Source organism: Oncorhynchus tshawytscha, linkage group LG25, assembly GCF_018296145.1.
Source record: "Oncorhynchus tshawytscha isolate Ot180627B linkage group LG25, Otsh_v2.0, whole genome shotgun sequence".
In the NCBI taxonomy this organism is placed as follows: Eukaryota; Metazoa; Chordata; class Actinopteri; order Salmoniformes; family Salmonidae; genus Oncorhynchus; species Oncorhynchus tshawytscha.
The window spans coordinates 39245166-39263800 of NC_056453.1; the positions used below are offsets into that span (position 1 = coordinate 39245166).

At 41.5% G+C, this 18635-nt stretch overlaps 1 protein-coding gene across 1 annotated transcript; it reads right to left on the reverse strand.

Moving 5' to 3' along the window:
* Nucleotides 1-741: 741 nt before the first annotated feature.
* LOC112224683 (inward rectifier potassium channel 2) lies at nt 742-9646 on the reverse strand. Its single transcript, XM_024388380.1, has 2 exons — nt 9475-9646; nt 742-4557 (listed from the first exon to the last, which is right to left on the reverse strand). Exon 2 carries the CDS (start codon nt 4275-4277, stop codon nt 2994-2996), a length of 1284 nt encoding a protein of 427 aa, XP_024244148.1. The 5' UTR covers nt 4278-4557; nt 9475-9646; the 3' UTR covers nt 742-2993.
* Between the last annotated feature and the right edge of the window lie 8989 nt (nt 9647-18635).

Sequence of the window (18635 nt, forward strand, 5' to 3'; positions counted from 1 at the left end):
TGACATGGGGTAAGTTGAGCCATTTGACATGGGGTAAGTTGAGCCATTTGACATGGGGTAAATTGAGCCATTTGACATGGGGTAAATTGAGCCATTTGACATGGGGTAAATTGAGCCATTTGACATGGGGTAAGTTGAGCCATTTGACATGGGGTAAGTTGAGCCATTTGACATGGGGTAAGTTGAGCCATTTGACATGGGGTAAGTTGAGCCATTTGACATGGGGTAAATTGAGCCAATGGTTGAGCCAAAGGGAAGTTAAGTTAATTGAAGTGCAAGGCATTATCACTGGGATATGAGGTTACAACAGGGCCTGGCCCATGTTAAAGTGTTTTAAAGAGTAAAAAGTTCTGGCTGGTATGAACAGAACTGCAATTGATCATTGAGGTTTTATTGAAAATGCGAGGTAAGTTGTGCCAAGAGACCATTTTTTGGGGGGACAGCCTATGTTTTCAAAACTGTAATGTTTACATTATTTCTGATTATATCCATGGATACACAACATCCTGAAATATATGTATTGTATATTTCTTTATTAGAAACAATACTATATTTCCCTTGACGGAGTGATGCTGAATGTAAAAAATGGCTCAACTTACCCCACTCACCCCTACAGGGTCCCTTCAAACCATACTCTACCAGAGCTGACCCACTGGGCTTTGGCGAATTCTGGATTTTTCCATATCTGCATCCCAAATACCAGCCTATTCATGGCTGGTATGAACAGAACTGCAATTGATCATTGATGTTTTATTGAAAAAAGAACAATATAATAAATTGCTTGTACAATAATAATAACAATAATATTATGAATAATATAAAACTCTGTACATTCCGTTGTTCTGCAGTACAACTGGAAGACTCTGATACAAAATAACTGGAACAGGGAGGGCGGGGTTCTATGTACAAGAAACGGGTCATTGTAGCCTAACGGCCTTTAACCGTTAGTTCAAAATAAAGAAATAGGAGATGGATTCAATACACCTTATTAACATGCCTGGGATACAGTACTGTTGGCTTATTAAACCATGTTGTCCAATCCAAGATTCCCTAGTAAAACAACAAACAACTTCTAATGAAAAATAAAATGATATTTGATAACAAGGCATGGCAATCCATAGACCTACTCTGGATATAAATATGAATGCATGAACAGCAAAGATAGGGTATGACAGAGGGGTATATGTACTGTATTTTATTCCCTCCTTATTTAAAGAGCCTATAGGTGAAGATGTGCTATTTTTGTGATGGCAGAATAGTGGACGATTGTAAAGTACTAAGAAAAAAAAAATGGATGTTTTGTTGTTTTACTTAAAAAATGATTTTGAAGTATTGTAACACTGTTATGTTCTGAGCATCTCGCCTTAACAACATGCTACTGGTCTCATCTAGGGCCTAGAACCTGGCTTGTATGTTTAGCTTTGAATATGAAAACGATGGAAAAACCTTACAGAAGCCCGGGCATCATAAGGGCCATATAACTGTGTTTATCATGACGGTTACCACGGTGATATTGATGAATTAAGTTCTAGCAACATCTACACTGTATACACGGGTTAGAAAATAAATATTTTGTCTTGATTTAAAAAAAAAAATACTTCAAAAATACTCTAATTCTACCACTTATAACAAATGGATGAGACACATAATTATAATAATAATAATAATAATAATAATAATAATAATAATAATATTTGGCGTCTTCTGTTATCAAACTCTACAAAATGCAACAACGTAGCAGCACTTTTTTTAAAGAACATTCGTATGCTAATTTTCGCTCCTCCCTTGTCTTGTCGGTGTTGTTTGTTCAGTTCTGCTTCACTTTCGAATACTAATACCACCCTGCTAATTTCCTTCAAACAAAACAGGCAAGTTTCTATTGATTTGACCAGCATTGAACGACCCTTTAATGTAAGTTATGTTGTATGTCTGTTATGAGACCGGCTCATTACCAACAGCACATACAACATGAACATATATCTGCTTTGGATACGTACAGTATGGATGAATGCTAATAGTTCAGAAACATTTCTCTAATTGATCATTTGATCCAGTTTTTATTGCACTACTTTACAATGGCTGCATAGTATGTTTTCTCCGATAGTAGGAATGTCTCTCTACATTGAGCTACATTTCCTTGGATGTAATTCACCAAAGATCATCAGTTGACTGCAACACGACGGTCTATTCAAAGGCTAAAACAGTTTGCATTCACTGCAAAAGATGGAGAAAAAAAAAGGTTTCGTTGCAAAGCTGTACTGCATCTTTAATTGTTTGGATTACCATTCCGAAACTTCAGAGTACTTTGGAGCTGGGTGCCCAGGATCAATTCAAAGTGCAAATTAGCTAAATAAAAATAATATTTGGTTTTCACAGAGCAGAACTTTCTAAATCTCTATGGGTAGGCATCTTTGCAAGTTTTCCCCTTCGAGTTTCTCTGAAACGAGAAAGTAGAGAATTTGATTATAGCAGCATTTGTTTTATATACTACAAGGCAGACAATAGAAATACAACCGTTGTTCTCATCTTGTTCATGATTTGCTGGACAGATAAACAGAGAGACATGCCTGCTATTTTCAAGTCATCGTAGCTAACACCCATTCCAATATGTTATACAGATGCACATTCCTTTCTATACATAGATGCTAAAGTGATACATACATTTCATTTTCTTGTGGGAACCTTTTTCAAGAAATATTTTCCTTCCTATCTGCACGTATTTCATAGTGCTGTGCTTGCTGTAATATGCAATTACATTGTTTAAAAAAAGTTACAAGTCCCCAGCTATCCCCTTCCCACAGCAGTACCGTCGGCATGAACCTGTCCTTCACCCAAGGCCCAGGTCAGCTCAATGTCCTTTACCCAATGTCCAGCTCAGCTCAATGTCCTTTACACTAGGCCCAGCTCAGCTCAATGTGCCATTTATAACAACTAGATGGGATTCTAGAATCAGAATCTTCTTCTCTGTGAGGTGATCTGCAGTCTCTGCACAGTCATATTTCAGATTCTCGTCTCAGGGGCCTGGACTCTAGTGGCACAGTGGCCTGGTGATGCTCTGAGTCTGACATATTGTCTGTCTGGGTTACATCTGGGCCCACGCTACCCCCGTTCCCCTCGTCCATCTCCTCTTTGTTAGTCAGCGCCACCTCGTTCTCGTAACAGAAGGAGTTGGAGCTGGACAGGATGTATTTTTTCTCGGCCAGGTCTCTGGCACTGCACAGCGGGGTACTGGGAACCTCGTAAGTCTTATGAAAACGAGAGTAGTCCACCTTGTAGTAGCTCTTCTCCTCGAAGAGCACCGGCTCGAAGCGGTGGCCCCACAGGATCTCGCTGGCCAGGTAGGAGCTGCGGCACTGGGTGGTCATGGCCGTGGCCTCCACCATCCCTTCCAGGATCACCACGATCTCGAACTCGGACGTCTCCAGCTCTTGCTTGCTCATGTTATAGAATGGGCTGTCCTCGTCGATCTCGTGGACGATGGTGATGGGCGACACCAGGAAGATACGGTCGACTCCGCTGTCGAAGCCCACATCAATGTCCATCTGGTCCAGAGGGATGAACTCCCCTTCTGCAGTGGTGCGCGACTTGAGGAGGTGGGCACGCACGTGGGCCTCCACCAGGTGGCTTTTCCTCAGGTTGCCCACGCGCCACATCAGACACAGCTTGTTGTCCCTCATGGCCACTGTAGCGTTGTGGCTGAACACCAGCGTCTCGTTCCTCTTCTTGGGCTTGGCCATCTTGGCCATGACGGCGCCGATGATGAAGGCGTCGATAATGCAGCCCACAATGCTCTGGAAGACCACCATGAAGACCGCCACAGGACACTCGTCGGTGACGTAGCGGTAGCCGTAGCCGATGGTGGTCTGGGTCTCGATGGAAAACAGGAAGGCTGCAGTGAAACTGCTCACGTTGGAGACGCACTTCTGGGAGCCGTTCTCCAAGTCCCCGTGGAAGATGGCGACCAGCCAGAAGACGCAGCCAAAGAACAGCCACGACAGGAGGAAGGCAAGGCAGAAGATGACAAACATCCACCGCCAGCGGATGTCCACGCATGTCGTGAAGATGTCAGCGAGGTAACGCTGTCCTTTCTCGGACACATTGATGAACTGCACATTGCAGTGACCGTCCTTCTTGACGAAGCGGCTCTGGGGCTGGTGCCGCGTGTGCACCTTGCCCTTGCCATTCCCATACCCGTTGGGCACTGCCACGGTGGCCAACTTCATACCGTGCTCCTCGGTTGACACTATGCTGTAGCGGTTGGCTCGCACACTTCCCATCACCTCGTTCTGGTGGGAGGGCTGTGGCGCTGCTTCTGCTTTGGAAAACAGTCTGAGTTTCTTGAAAAAGCGTTGGAGAAACAGTTTTGAAACACTAACGGGACCAACTCAAGCAGAAAATGGGGTGGTGAAGAGAGGCGGACGAAGGAAAGGAGGGAGGAGGAGACAAAGCCTCTCTCTCGGTCTTCGACTGCCTCTAGCTTGACTGCAACCAGGGAGAGGTCCTTGGGGTTGAGTAGTGCTCTCTCATCAGGCAGCCGGACCTCACCAATGACATATGCTGAGGGAAAAAGAGAGAGAGAAAGGTTTTAGACTTGCTGATGAGTCATGATACATGAAATACCACCAACTGTCATGAAGATTACTTCAATCTCCAATCGATTTCTCTGTCGTGTGTGAAGCCTGAGAAAACAATGAAATACTGTATACCCAAGGGCAAGAACAAGCACGTCTCCTCATGCCAACAATATTTCATTCGGTTATAACAACTGTCATATTTAACCCCTATCCTGGCTTCTCCACTCTCCACTGAGAGAGGTCAGGGAGCAATGTGAGCGATGTCCCACTGATGGTCAGTCACAAAGCATACTTGTTTTTTGGTGCCCACAGAGTGTCGACACGATCATTTCCCGTTGGATTGGGGGTTGATCCTCTACGGGATCAAGTGCACTCATGACTTCTTTGGAACCCCCCACAGACAGCACATTACTTGCAACATGGAAGAGGAAGTCTTGTTAAGGCAGCAAATGAACGATTGCCTTCAGTTTAAAACTCCTTTACAAGTAGACCCGTCACTTCCATTCTGTGAAGACAGTCTTACTGTCTGTCACACCAGCCTGTTTGACAAATTACACGGTACGTGAACCAATCCTACTGCCTCATTACCCACTGGTGCGTTCTTAATACCCATTTTCACATACCTTGCTAATCACAACCTTGGAAAATGTTTTGTTGCTTGAATGTAAACTACAGTACCACATCATTTGGCCAACCGACCGAACGGGCTCTTTTCTCGAATGTCACTTATTGGGGTTCTGGAAACTTTCTAAGGCTCAAGATTGGTGTTTTCAGGTTGTAATGAGGTACTTTAATGGGGTGTCAATTGTACAGAAATATTATTCAATTTTCTGTGTGACTTAATTATATTCATATTTGTGGGGACTTTCCGATTAGTGATAACTTGACTTAGGACACTAGACCTACATGCATGGAAACATACTGCACGTATATTACACTGAACTGAGTTACAATTTATATAAGGAAATCAGTCAATTTAAATTAATTAAATATGCCGTAATCTATGGATTTCACACAACTGGGCAGGGCCGCAACCATGGGTGGGCCTGGCTCAAATCAGAATGAGTTTTTGCCAAAAAAAGGGCTTTATTACAGACAGAAATATTCCTCAGTTTCATCAGCTGTCCAGGTGGCTGGTCTCAGATGATCCTGCAGGTAAAGAAGCCGGATGTGGAGGTCCTGGGCTGGTGTGGTTACACGTGGTCGGCGGTTGTGAGGTCGGTTGGACGTACTGCCAAATTCTCGAAAATGACATTGGAGGCGGCTTATGACAGAGAAATGAGCATTCAATTCCCTGTCAACAGTTCCGGGTGACATTCCTGCAGTCAGCATGCCAATTGCACGCTCCCTCAAAACTTGAGACATCTGTGGCAGTGTGTTGTGTGACAAAACTGCACATTTTAAAGTGGCCTTTTATTGTCCCCAGCACAAGGTGCACCTGTGTAACGATCATGCTGTTTAATCAGCTTCTTGATATGCCACACCTGTCAGGTGGATAGATTATCTTTGCAAAGGAGAAATACTCACTAACAAGGATGTAAACAGAGAAATAAGCTTTTGGTGCATATGGAACCGTCCTGAGATCTTTTATTTCAGCTCATGAACCTCTCGTTCTCTCAAACAGAGAATCAGTGAACATAAAAGTTCAATCAGGAGAAACGACAGGGATTATCCAGTCGCAGTACATTTTAATGACCTAAAGCCTGACATTTCTACCTTGAGATTTTGTGGCATAGAGAAAGTTAAGATATCAGACAAGGGAGGTGATATCAATAATACTCTGAGTAAAAGAGAATGTTTGGGGATTTTCACCCTCCAGACATTATTTCCTAAAGGATCAAATAAAACTTTCTATGTCCTCATTGTGGTTTTTCAGATGTGTTTAATATGTCTTATTTACACACTTTATTTGAATATTTATGATATGCGTATTGTTATATTTGGTAGCACTTATGTTTTTCCTTCTCCTCCAACCCCATTCGATGTATGGAACGGATGTGGGCGGGGCTAGGTCTACATAAGGGTGCAATTGTTTGTTTTTTTATCACAAAAAGCTCTGACGAAGGCCGTGAGGCTGATACATAAGCTTATTAAATATCAGTGATACTTCCAAGATCAGTGTGCGGTTTCCTTTTTCCAGCTCATGAAACATGGGACCAACGCTTTACATGTTGCGTTTATATGCTTGTTGAGTATAGTATAATGTGCAGAAATGAATATGAAACATACGTATTTTTTTACTGGGGGAAATCTCTGTCTCTGTCTCTCTGTCTCTCTTTCTCTGTCTCTCTCTCTCTCTCTCTCTCTCTCTCTCTCTCTCTCTCTCTCTCTCTCTCTCTCTCTCTCTCTCTCTCCCTCTCTTCTCTCTCTCTGGGTGTACTTGAGTACATCAGCATAGCTTGTTGACTCACAGAGTCCTCTGGGACTTCATATTCTCTCAGCAGCATAATGGCTGTCCTGTGAGGATTCTGTCTCTGGCACTACAGAAACAGCACTCATTAGAGAGAGCCCTGCCTGCCTGTGTCTGAAGTGTTATACATGTTCTAGACCTCGCTGTCCTAGCAACCAACCATGGTTACAACGAATACTGTGAACTCTTCTGTTATGGTTTTTTAGGGGTGGGGTGGGGTTATATCCCCCCCCAAAAATGTGTTTAGATTATTTAAAAAATACTTTTGGGAGATTTTGTGATATGAGAGTCAGTGATGAAAAGGTATGTGAGTGCGTGAGGAAAATATAGGGAATTTATTTGTGTTCTTTAACATGTAAAGTTGAAGAAATAGCTTTTCTTATTGTCGTTTAATATTAAAAGGATTAGATATAGCTTTTCTTATTGTCGTTTAATATTAAAAGGATTAGATATAGCTTTTCTTATTGCTCCGTTGCAAAACTGAAATCACTAAATATAATGATTTTGACTCGTGAACCGTGAATAGATATGAGCAGACTCTGTTAAGACTCTGTTAAGTCTCTGTTAAGTCAATTTACAAATTTTCTCTAGTATGTAGACTGCCTTCAGATATTTCCCTTCATGTTTGTAAAAATTGTTTATAGAGTGGTATCTGCAGTATCAGCTCCTAGAATGTTTCCTTAACTCTCTCTCTCTCTTATTAACTTGTATCTCAAATAGCATGTTGGTGGTGAGTAGTCAGGAGGAACTCTCTCATCAAACATGGGCACTATTTTGGGAATTTGGGGAATTCTGGATTGTTGACAGTAATTACTAATTAGACGTGCAAAGTCAGTCTACATCTCAACCTCTCCTCAATCAACACCAGTTAGGATGACTGTGCAGTTTACACAGTACATGATTAATATGAGCTTTTCCCGCCAACTAAATAAGTATCTTTCCAACTTGTACTAGTCTGTTTTCTGACAGAGTGACGTGAATAGAAATTGATACGGCTATGTTTTGTTTGCTTTTGGGGGTTGAGAGGACACTTAATGGAAAATTATTACAGACATGTTGAATTTTGTATTGTCTTTTAGTAACATCAATAGATGCTATTTTCCCATCTGTTGCTATGACACCATGATAACAGAATGGAAAAACATGACTGTTTATTGTTCGGTTATATCCCCCTTTTTGATCAGTGGGATAATTATGTTCTGTGGAAAATGGAATCCCTCTGATCTCTGATTGAATTAGTACTGCTGGACTGGCCTAATCTGAGAGGTGTATATACGGTGCCAATATTCACACTGTGGAAACAATGTCATGGTTGAAGTGTCCTGCAGAAACATAACTTACAGAATGTATGGTAACTCCCTGACCCGCTGCCAGCGCACAGTCATTTACGGTCACCTTGAGGATGGTCTTGTTGCAGTACACAAAAAAGCTGTCTCATCTAGGACTACCATTTTAAAGGCCCAGTGGAGTCAAAAAACGTGATTTTCCTGTTTCATATATACATCCATTTTCACACTATGAGGCTGGAATAATACTGTGAATTTGTGAAAATGATGATAATGCTCTTTTAGTGTAAGAGCTGTTTGAAAATACATTTCTGTCTGTTTCGGTGGAATGGAGTTTTGGCCTGCCTGATAAATGAGTTAATAGACCAATAAGAAAGAGAGTTCCAAACCTTTCTGCAAATAACAGCTAGTTTTCAGTTTCCCCCTCCCCACTCAGACTACTCCCAGACAGTCTTAGCTAAATTACTGCTTGAGAAATTGCTCTTTGCTAAGAAGCTATTTTTTAATATATTTTTTATCATTTCAATTGAAAACAATTGCAGTAAGTAATTGTTACCCAGTAATGATTTGATATTGAGATTCTTATTTTTTAAACGGTTGCATTGGACCTTTAATATAGAATACAGTATGTGGCTCCAGACTCCAAGCAGCACTCGACATGCCAACGAGAAACGCGAACAGGTGCGGGCTAAAAAACGTGAACCGACTGAGTGATGCAATCTCTCATACATCGTTCAAACATTCCATCCATACCGTTATAATTGTACATGAATGTACGTTTACATGGAAACAGATATACGATTAACACTGATTGCATGACAAATTGTAACTTTTGGGGTGTTTCTGCCTGTTTGTGAGCAGTGTATTACATCATAACTGTATGAATCAGCCGACGCATAAACATGGCATGTTTTTGCACTTAAAATGTATTATTATGGATTTAAACAGGTTGATGAAATGATATGCATTAATAAACAATAAAAAGTCCTGCTCTGCAAGCTTCTAGCCACAGTGGGTATGACTTTGTCTGAAAGTCGCCGGGGTGACTACAGCGCAGCGCATCCATTCAAAGGAGCGACTGTCCAAGTGCAACTAACCCAATATTCTCAAATATATAACATAAACAGTAGTCTATGTTATGCAGCATCGTCAACTTCCCCATACGTTTGATACGAATTGCTACAAAGAGGTTGTTAAACCTTACCTGTTGCACATTTATAGACCGGGACAAAATCAAAAGTTAGTTGACATTATATTCCAGAAGATAAGTCCGCTGGTAAACACTCTTCAAAGCGTTTGTTTCTGTTTTGGATTTAATGTTGCCTTCTTGTTATGATGACAGCGAGAACTGAAACTGCCTCATGTCAATGAAATGACTGGTCTTAATAATGTGCTTAGCGAATAGTGCTCAAAGTAATTTAAATAGCGTATACCGGCATGCCCCGCCTTCTGGACCCTACCCAGCCAATAGTATTACGGAGAGGAAGAACGCGTTGAAGTAGGCTGATACATTTACACTGACGTATGAAACCGTGTGAGTGAAAATTCATAGGCTACAAACCGCAAGTAATGTTTTGGGAGACACATGTCAGGGGTTTGGATAGGAGGGTCATGCGTAAACAAATGTGTTGTTTTTAGCGGTGCTTATTCATATTACTAATCGATTGTTCGTTTTTGGGTTGCCTGGGGCGGGGGGGGTCATCTCATTTTAGGCAGAACACAGGAACATAATTTTCCCCTTATGGTATATTTTTCTAGTCTACAAAGGGGACAAATTATATATTTCACTATGGTGGTCTGCTTGTTTCAAGCAGACCACCATAGTCCCTGTGCCCATGAACGCCCAGGTAACCTGTGTATATCACTACCACCGTATCGCTTATATATACGTAGCTATGAAACGCTTTGAAAGGCTGGTCATGGCTCACATTGACGCCATCATTCCAGACACCCTGGACCCACTCCAGTTCGTATACTTCTCCAACAGTTCCACAGACACCACTATCTCTATTGCACTCCACACCCCTCCCATCTGGATAAGAGGAACACCTACACTGCAACAAATTGCTGTACAGTTGTGACCAAAAGGTTTGAGAATGACACAAATATTAATTTTCACAAAGTTTGCTGCTTCAGTGTCTTTAGATATTTTTTTGTCAGATGTTACTATGGAATACTGAAGTATAATTACAAGCATTTTATAAGTGTCAAAGGCTTTAATTGACAATTACATGAAGTTGATGCAAAGAGTTAATATTTGCAGTGTTGACCCTTCTTTTTCAAGACCTCTGCAATCCGCCCTGGCATGCTGTCAATGAACTTCTGGGCCACATCCTGACTGATGGCAGCTCATTCTTGTATAATCAATGCTTGGAGTTTGTCAGAATTTGTGGGTTTTTGTTTGTCCAACCGCCTCTTGAGGATTGACCACAAGTTCTCAATGGGATTAAGGCCTGGGGAGTTTCCTGGCCATGGACCCAAAATTTTGATGTTTTGTTCCCCGATCTACTCACTTTTGCCTTATGGCAAGTTGCTCCATCATGCTGGAAAAGGCATTGTTCGTCACCAAACTGTTCCTGGATGGTTTGGAGAAGTTGCTCTCGGAGGATGTGTTGGTACCATTCTTTTTCATGGGTGTGTTCTTAGGAAAAATTGTGAGTGAGCCCACTCCCTTGGCTGAGAAGCAACCCCACACATGAATGGTCTCAGGATGCTTTACTGTTGGCATGACACAGGACTGATGGTAGCGCTCACCTTGTCTTCTCTGGACAAGCTTTTTTCTCAATGCCCCAAACAATCGGAAAGGGGATTCATCAGAGAAAATTACTTTACCTCAGTCCTCAGCAGTCCAATCCCTGTACCGTTTGTAGAATATCAGTCTGTCCCTGATGTTTTTCCAAGAGAGAAGAGGCTTCTTTGCTGCCCTTCTTGACACCAGGCCATCCTCCAAAAGTCTTTGCCTCACTGTGCGTGCAAATTAACTCACACCTGCCTGCTGCCATTCCTGAGCAAGCTCTGTACTGGTGGTGCCCCAATCCCGCAGCTGAATCAACTTTAGGAGATGGTCCTAGCGCTTGCTGGACTTTCTTGGGCGCCCTGAAGCCTTCTTCACAACAATTGAACTGCTCTCCTTGAAGTTCTTGATGATCCGATAAATGGTTGATTTAGGTGCAATCTTACTGGCAGCAATATCTTTGCCTGTGAAGCTCTTTTTGTGCAAAGCAATGGTGACGGCACGTGTTTCCTTGCAGGTAACCATGGTTGACAGAGGAAGAACAATGATTCCATGCACCACCCTCCTTTTGAAGCTTCCAGTCTGTTACTCGAACTCAATCAGCATGACATAGTGATCTCCAGCCTTGTCCTCGTCAACACTCACACCTGTGTTAACGAGAGAATCACTGACATGATGTCAGCTGGTCCTTTTGTGGCAGAGCTGAAATGCAGTGGAAATGTTTTTTTGTGGATTCAGTTCATTTTTCATGGCAAAGAGGGAATTTGCAATTAATTTCAATTAATCTGATCACTCTTCATAACATTCTGGAGTATATGCAAATTGCCATCATACAAACTGAGGCAGCAGACGTTGTGAAAACGAATATTTGTGTCATTCTCAAAACTTTTGGCCACGGCTGTACATTTACAGCAAGATGGTTTACAGTCAGCTACTGCAACTTTATATTACAGTGTTGTACTGTAAAGAGCAATGCATTATGGTGTCTCAACGGCGTTCTGCTACACTGCTGAAAAATAACAGTAAAGTACTGTATTACCTGTTTTGCTGTATATTTACAGCAGCATACTGTGCGCTGTGAGAAAATGTGGGAAATAATCTCTGGCTCATTAACATATTTCAAGGCATGCCTTGTACAAGGTTACATGTATTGCATTTGTGAGAATGCTGTACCCCACATAATACAGTACCATACTGTATATTTGTCTTCTATGGTCTTTACTGTAATTCATTACCACCCGACAGAACACAGTACCGTACTGTAGTTTGGGAATCTAAAAACCCTGTTGTGTAAATCTACAGTAAATTGCTAGCTATTATGCTGCCAGTAATTAACTGTAATTCAGTTCCATCCCCACAGTGCCGTAACCTTTTGTGGATGCTGGTATTGGTGTGGCTCATTTAACACATAATGAGGCGTCCCTTGTAAGTGGCTACACTTGCTCACGTTGGTGAGACTGATGTACCAATTTAAGTGATATGTGGTAGTCGTTCCCTAACAATTAAATGTACTGAACAAAAAATATAAATGCAAAATGTAATGTAAATGTAAATGTTGTCCCATGTTTCATGAGCTGAAATAAAAGATCCCAGAATTTTTCCAGGTGCACAAAAAGCGTATTTTTCTCAGTTTTTGTGTACAAATGTTTGTTACATCCCTGTTAGTGCACATTTCTCCTTTGCCAAGATAATACACCTAACAGGTGTGGCATATCAATAAGCTGATTAGACAGGTGCACCTTGTGCTGGAGACAATAAAAGGCCATTCTAAAATGTGCAGTTTTGTCACACAACACAATGCCACAGATGTTTCACATTTTGAAGGAGTGTGCAATTGGCATGCTGACTGCAGGAATGTCCACCAGAGCTATTGCCAGAGAATTGAAGGTTAATGTCTCTACCATAAGCCAGCTCCAATGTCATTTCAGGGAATTTGGCAGTACGTCCAACACAACCACAGACTGTGTGTAACCACTCCAGCCCAGGACCTCCACATCCGACTTCTTCACCTGCGGGTTCGTCTGAGACCGGCAACCCAGACAGCTGATGAAATGGAGGAGTATTGCTGTCTGTAATAAAACGGTTTTGTGGGGAAAAACTCATTCTGATTGGTTGGGCCTGGTTCCCTAGTGGGTGGGCCTATGCCCTCCCATGGCTGTGCCCCTGCCCAGTCATGAGAAATCCATAGATTTGGGCCTATTTTAGTTATTTAAATTGACTGATTTCCTTATATCAACTGTAACTCAGTAAAAGTGTTGAAATTGTTTCATGTTGCATTTATATTTTGGTTTAGTATACATATACAGTGGGGCAAAAAAGTATTTAGTCAGCCACCAATTGTGCAAGTTCTCCCACTTAAAAAGATGAGAGAGGCCTGTAATTTTCATCATAGGTACACTTCAACTATGACAGACAAAATGTGGAAAAAAAATCCAGAAAATCACATTGTAGGATTTTTTTATGAATTTATTTGCAAATTATGGTGGAAAATAAGTATTTGGTCACCTACAAACAAGCAAGATTTCTGGCTCTCACAGACCTGTAACTTCTTCTTTAAGAGGCTCCTCTGTGCTCCACTCGTTACCTGTATTAATGGCACCTGTTTGAACTTGTTATCAGTATAAAAAACACCTGTCCACAACCTCAAACAGTCACACTCCAATCTCCACTATGGCCAAGACCAAAGAGCTGTCAAAGGACACCAGAAACAAAATTGTAGACCTGCACCAGGCTGGGAAGACTGAATCTGCAATAGGTAAGCAGCTTGGTTTGAAGAAATCAACTGTGGGGGCAATTATTAGGAAATGGAAGACATACAAGACCACTGATAATCTCCCTCAATCTGGGGCTCCACACAAGATCTCAAGATGGTAATACTTCAACAGTTGAATATATATATCGGTGATAGCGCAGAGTGACGGTGGGTCTTAAACCTTTAATGGTTGAATATTAAGCCATGTCATTTTGTCTTGTAATCACAGTCAGTTTGGAAGCCTTTGTTTAGGCCTCTAAATGGTGATAGAAAATACTGAATATTCATGAAGATGCTGTACTATGCAAATACCTTGCAGCTAACCTGCTTGCGGTAAATCCCATGTAATTACAGTGAAATACTATCAAAAAAATACATTATCACAGTAGCTTTTACTTTCTTACAGTATAGTAGGCTGATTGTACCAGGTCATTGCATACCACTGCTGGCTTTTTTCTGAAGCTAAGCAGGGTTGGTCCTGGTCAGTTCCTGGATGGGAGACTAGATGCTGCTAGAAGTGGTGTTGGAGGGCCAGTAGGAGGCACTCTTTCCTCTGGTCTAAACAATATCCCAATTCCCCAGGGCAGTGATTGGGGACACTGCCCTGTGAAGGGTGCCATCTTTCAGATGGGACGTTAAATGGGTGTCCTGACTCTCTGAGGTCATTAAAGATCCATGGCACATATCGTAGGGGTGTTAACCACAGTGTCCTGGTTAAATTCCCAATCTGGCCCTCAAACCATCACGGTCATCTAATAATCCCCAGGTTTGTTCATCCCCCTCCTCCCCCCTGTAACTATTCCACAGGTTGTTGCTGCAAATGAGAACGTGTTCTCAGTCAATTTACCTGGTAAAATAACAGATAAATAAAAATAAATTGCTCTGCATTTTCCAGTAACTGGTGGAAAGTTACTGTAAATTATAGAGATATACATTGATATATTCAAACAGTATTTTGTTACAAGATATGTTGAAAAACAATGTAAACATTTCCAGTCGTGGTTACAGAAACATTTGACTGTGGTTTTTATCAACCTTACGGTAGATGAATGAGTCTAAGTCACTCTGGACAAGAGCATCTGGTAAATGACCAAAGTGTAAAAAAGTAAATTTGCACAGCACACTGCTGGGTATTATTCTAATGAGCTCCACCCTCAAACCGTTTGTATTTTGATCACATTTGGTGTTGTTTTGGGGGCAGAGATAATTAGCAAATCAGTGTGCTTTGTAAGTGTTCATTTTTTTACATTTACATTTTGGTAGTTTAGCAGACACTTACTCCAAAGCGACATACAGTACAGTCAGTGACACCAACATAAACAAGAATATACCACAGTCATAGCAAGTAAAAATATTATTTTACCGTTACCGAGAATTTTGTAGTTAAGCGGGCTACTTGAAAGTATATATTTGTATTAGAACATATAAAATACATGTATTCTAATTAAACTGTGACAAAATAGGCTACATTAATTGTATATCGGAACAGTGAAATACAAATTACTAAGTAGGTATTGAACATTTTGAAATACTTAAATATATAACAGAAATACTGCCTGTTGTTGGCACTAGCTAGCTGCACTGTAAATCATATTTTATTATTTACCTAGGCAAGTCTGTTAAGAACAAATTCCTATTTTACAATGACGGCCTACCCCGGCCAAATCCAGACGATGCTTCGCCAATTGTGTGCCACCCTAAGGGACTCCCAATCACAGCCAGATGTAATACAACCTGGATTCAAACCAGGGGTTGTAGTCTCTGGCACTGAGATGTGATGCCTCTTGCACTGAGATGTGATGCCTCTTGCACTGAGATGTGATGCCTCTTGCACTGAGATGTGATGCCTCTTGCACTGAGATGTGATGCCTCTTGCACTGAGATGTGATGCCTCTTGCACTGAGATGTGATGCCTCTTGCACTGAGATGATGTATTAGACTGTTGCGCCACTCAGGAGCCCTTATAACCACTGTGCTTCTGGGTAATCCACTGTAATTTCTAGAAATGCAGCATGTTGCTGCAGTCGGGTATTCCAGTAATATGCTGTAAATTTGTGTTAAAGTAAATGTCCTCTAAATGTACAGTAATTTACTGGTTTCTGGGGTGCCCATAATTTGCTGTAAATTTACAGTAACCTACTGGCTACTGTGCTGCCAGTAATTTACTTTAAAAATTACAGAACATTTTTTTACAGTGTATGTGAGAATGCTGTTCATTGACTACAGCTCAGTGTTCAACACCTTAGTGCTCGTCAAGTTCAACAATAAGCTTAGGACCTTGGGACTGAACACGTCTCTCTGAAACTGGATTCTGGACATCCTGACGGGCTGCCCCCAGCTGGTGAGTGTAGGTAACAACACATCCACAATGCTGAACCTCAACACGGGAGCCCCCTCAGGGGTGCATGCTCAGTCCCTTCCTGTACTCCCTCTTCACCTACGACTGCCTTGTACAACTCCAACACCATCAAGTTTGCTGATGATACGGCGGTGGTAGACCTGATCACCAACGATGATGAGATAGCCTGTAGGGAGAAGGTCATTGACCTGTTAGTATGGTGCAAGGACAACAACCTCTCCCTCAACGTCAGCAAGACAAAGGAGCTGACTGTGGACTACAGGAAACGGAGGGTCTGAAAGTATGCCCCACTGAAGTGGAGAGAGTAGAGCTTTCACATCACTAAGGAATTAACACGGTCCACACACACCAACACAGTCGTGAAGAAGGCACGACAACACCTCCTCTCCACCAGGAGGGTGAAAAAATGTGGCATGGGCACTGAGATCCTCAAAATATTCCACAGCTGCACCGTTGAGAGCATCTTAATTGGCTGCATCACCACTTGGTATGACAACTGCTTGGCATTCAACAGCAAGGCGCTACAGACGGTGGTGAGGACAGCCCAGTACATCGCTAGGGCCAAGCTCCCTGCCATCCAGGACCTCGAAACCAGGGGGTGTCAGAAGAAGGCCATAAAAATTGTCAAAGACCCCAACCACCCAAGCCATAGACTGCCAAAAGGCTCCTGAACAGCTTCTACCCCCAAGCCATAAGACTGCTAAACAGTCTAAACTCACACACACACACACACACACACACACACACACACACACACACACACACACACACACACACACACACACACACACACACTTATACACTCTTCACATATGCTGCTGCTACTCTGTTTATTATCTATCATGATTGCTGGTTACTTTCATCCCTACCTACATGTACATATTACCAGTGGTGTAAAGTACTTAAAAACCTCTTAAGGATCTGCCTCTTTAAAAAAAAAATGTTTTGCCTAAAATTACATACTCAAATCTAGCTGCGTGTAGCTCAGGCCCTGAAGCAAGGATATGCATATTCTTGGTACCATTTGAAAGAAAACACTTTGAAGTTTGTGGAAATGCGAAAGGAATGTAGGAGAATATAACACAATAGATCTGGTTAAAGATAATACAAAGAAAAAAACAACAGTTCTTTTGTACCACCAACTTTGAAATGCAAGAGAAAGGCCATAATGTATTATTCCAGCCCAGGTGCAACATACATTTTGCCCACTAGATGGAGGAAGTGTATGTGCAAAGTTTTAGACTAATCCAATGAACCATTGCATTTCTGTTCAAAATTTTGTATCAAGACTGCCCAAATGTGTCTAATTTGTATATAAATAATGTTTATGTTCAAAATTGTGCACTCTCCTCAAACAATAGCATGGTATTCTTTCACTGCAATAGCGACTGTAAATTGCACAGGGCAGTTAGATTAACACAAATTTAAGCTTTCTGCCAATATCAGGCATTGTGAAAAACTGAGTTTAAATTTATTTGGCTAACGTGTATGGAAACTTCCGACTTCAACTGTATATTTTGAACTGCTTTTACGTCCCTACATTCCTAAATAAAATAATGTCATTTTTACTGCATTCATTTTTCCTGACACCCAAAAGTACTCGTTACATTTTCAATGTTTAGCAGGACAGGAAATGGTCCAATTCACTCACTTATCAAGAGACCATCCCTGGTCATCTGTACTGCCTCTGATATGGAGAACTCACTAAACACTCACTTATCAAGAGACCATCCCTGGTCATCTGTACTGCCTCTGATATGGAGAACTCACTAAACACTCACTTATCAAGAAAACATCCCTGGTCATCTGTACTGCCTCTGATATGGAGAACTCACTAAACACTCACTTATCAAGAAAACATCCCTGGTCGTCTGTACTGCCTCTGATATGGAGGACTCACTAAACACAAATGCTTCATTTGTAAGAGATGTCTGCGTGCTGTGGTGTGCCCCTGTCTATCTGAATTTAAAAAAAGAAATGTATTGTATTTTTCTCTTTATTTATCTTTTTCTCAAGTAGTATTTTTCTGGGTGACTCACTTTTATTTGAGTCATTTTCTATGACGGTATCTTTACTATTACTCAAGCATGACAATGGGGTACTTCTTCCCCCATTGCATATTACTTCGTACCCTTGCACACTACCTCGTACCCTTGCACACTACCTCGTACCCTTGCACATTAACTCGATACCTGTACTCCTTGTATATAGCCTCGCTAATGTTACCTATTGTTTTACTTTTTTCTTATTTGCAAATGTTCTAACTTTTTATTAACTCAGCATTGTTAGAAAAGGGCTCGTAAGTAAGTTTTTCACGGTAAAGTCCACATTTGTTGTATTCGGCGCATGTGACAAATACATTTTTATTAGATTTGATATAACTCCTAAATTTGCTTCACTGTTCAGGCAACAGGCTACCGTTACTGTCCCAGAGTAAAGAGTTGTTAAAAATGATTGAAATGATGCACCACTCCATCTCACCTGAAAATATTATCCAACACAAGGGACGGACTGGCCATC

Bases quoted from the DNA above. Each gene is read 5' to 3' on its own strand.
- LOC112224683 (XM_024388380.1), bottom strand. From the start codon at position 4,277: ATGGGAAGTGTGCGAGCCAACCGCTACAGCATAGTGTCAACCGAGGAG.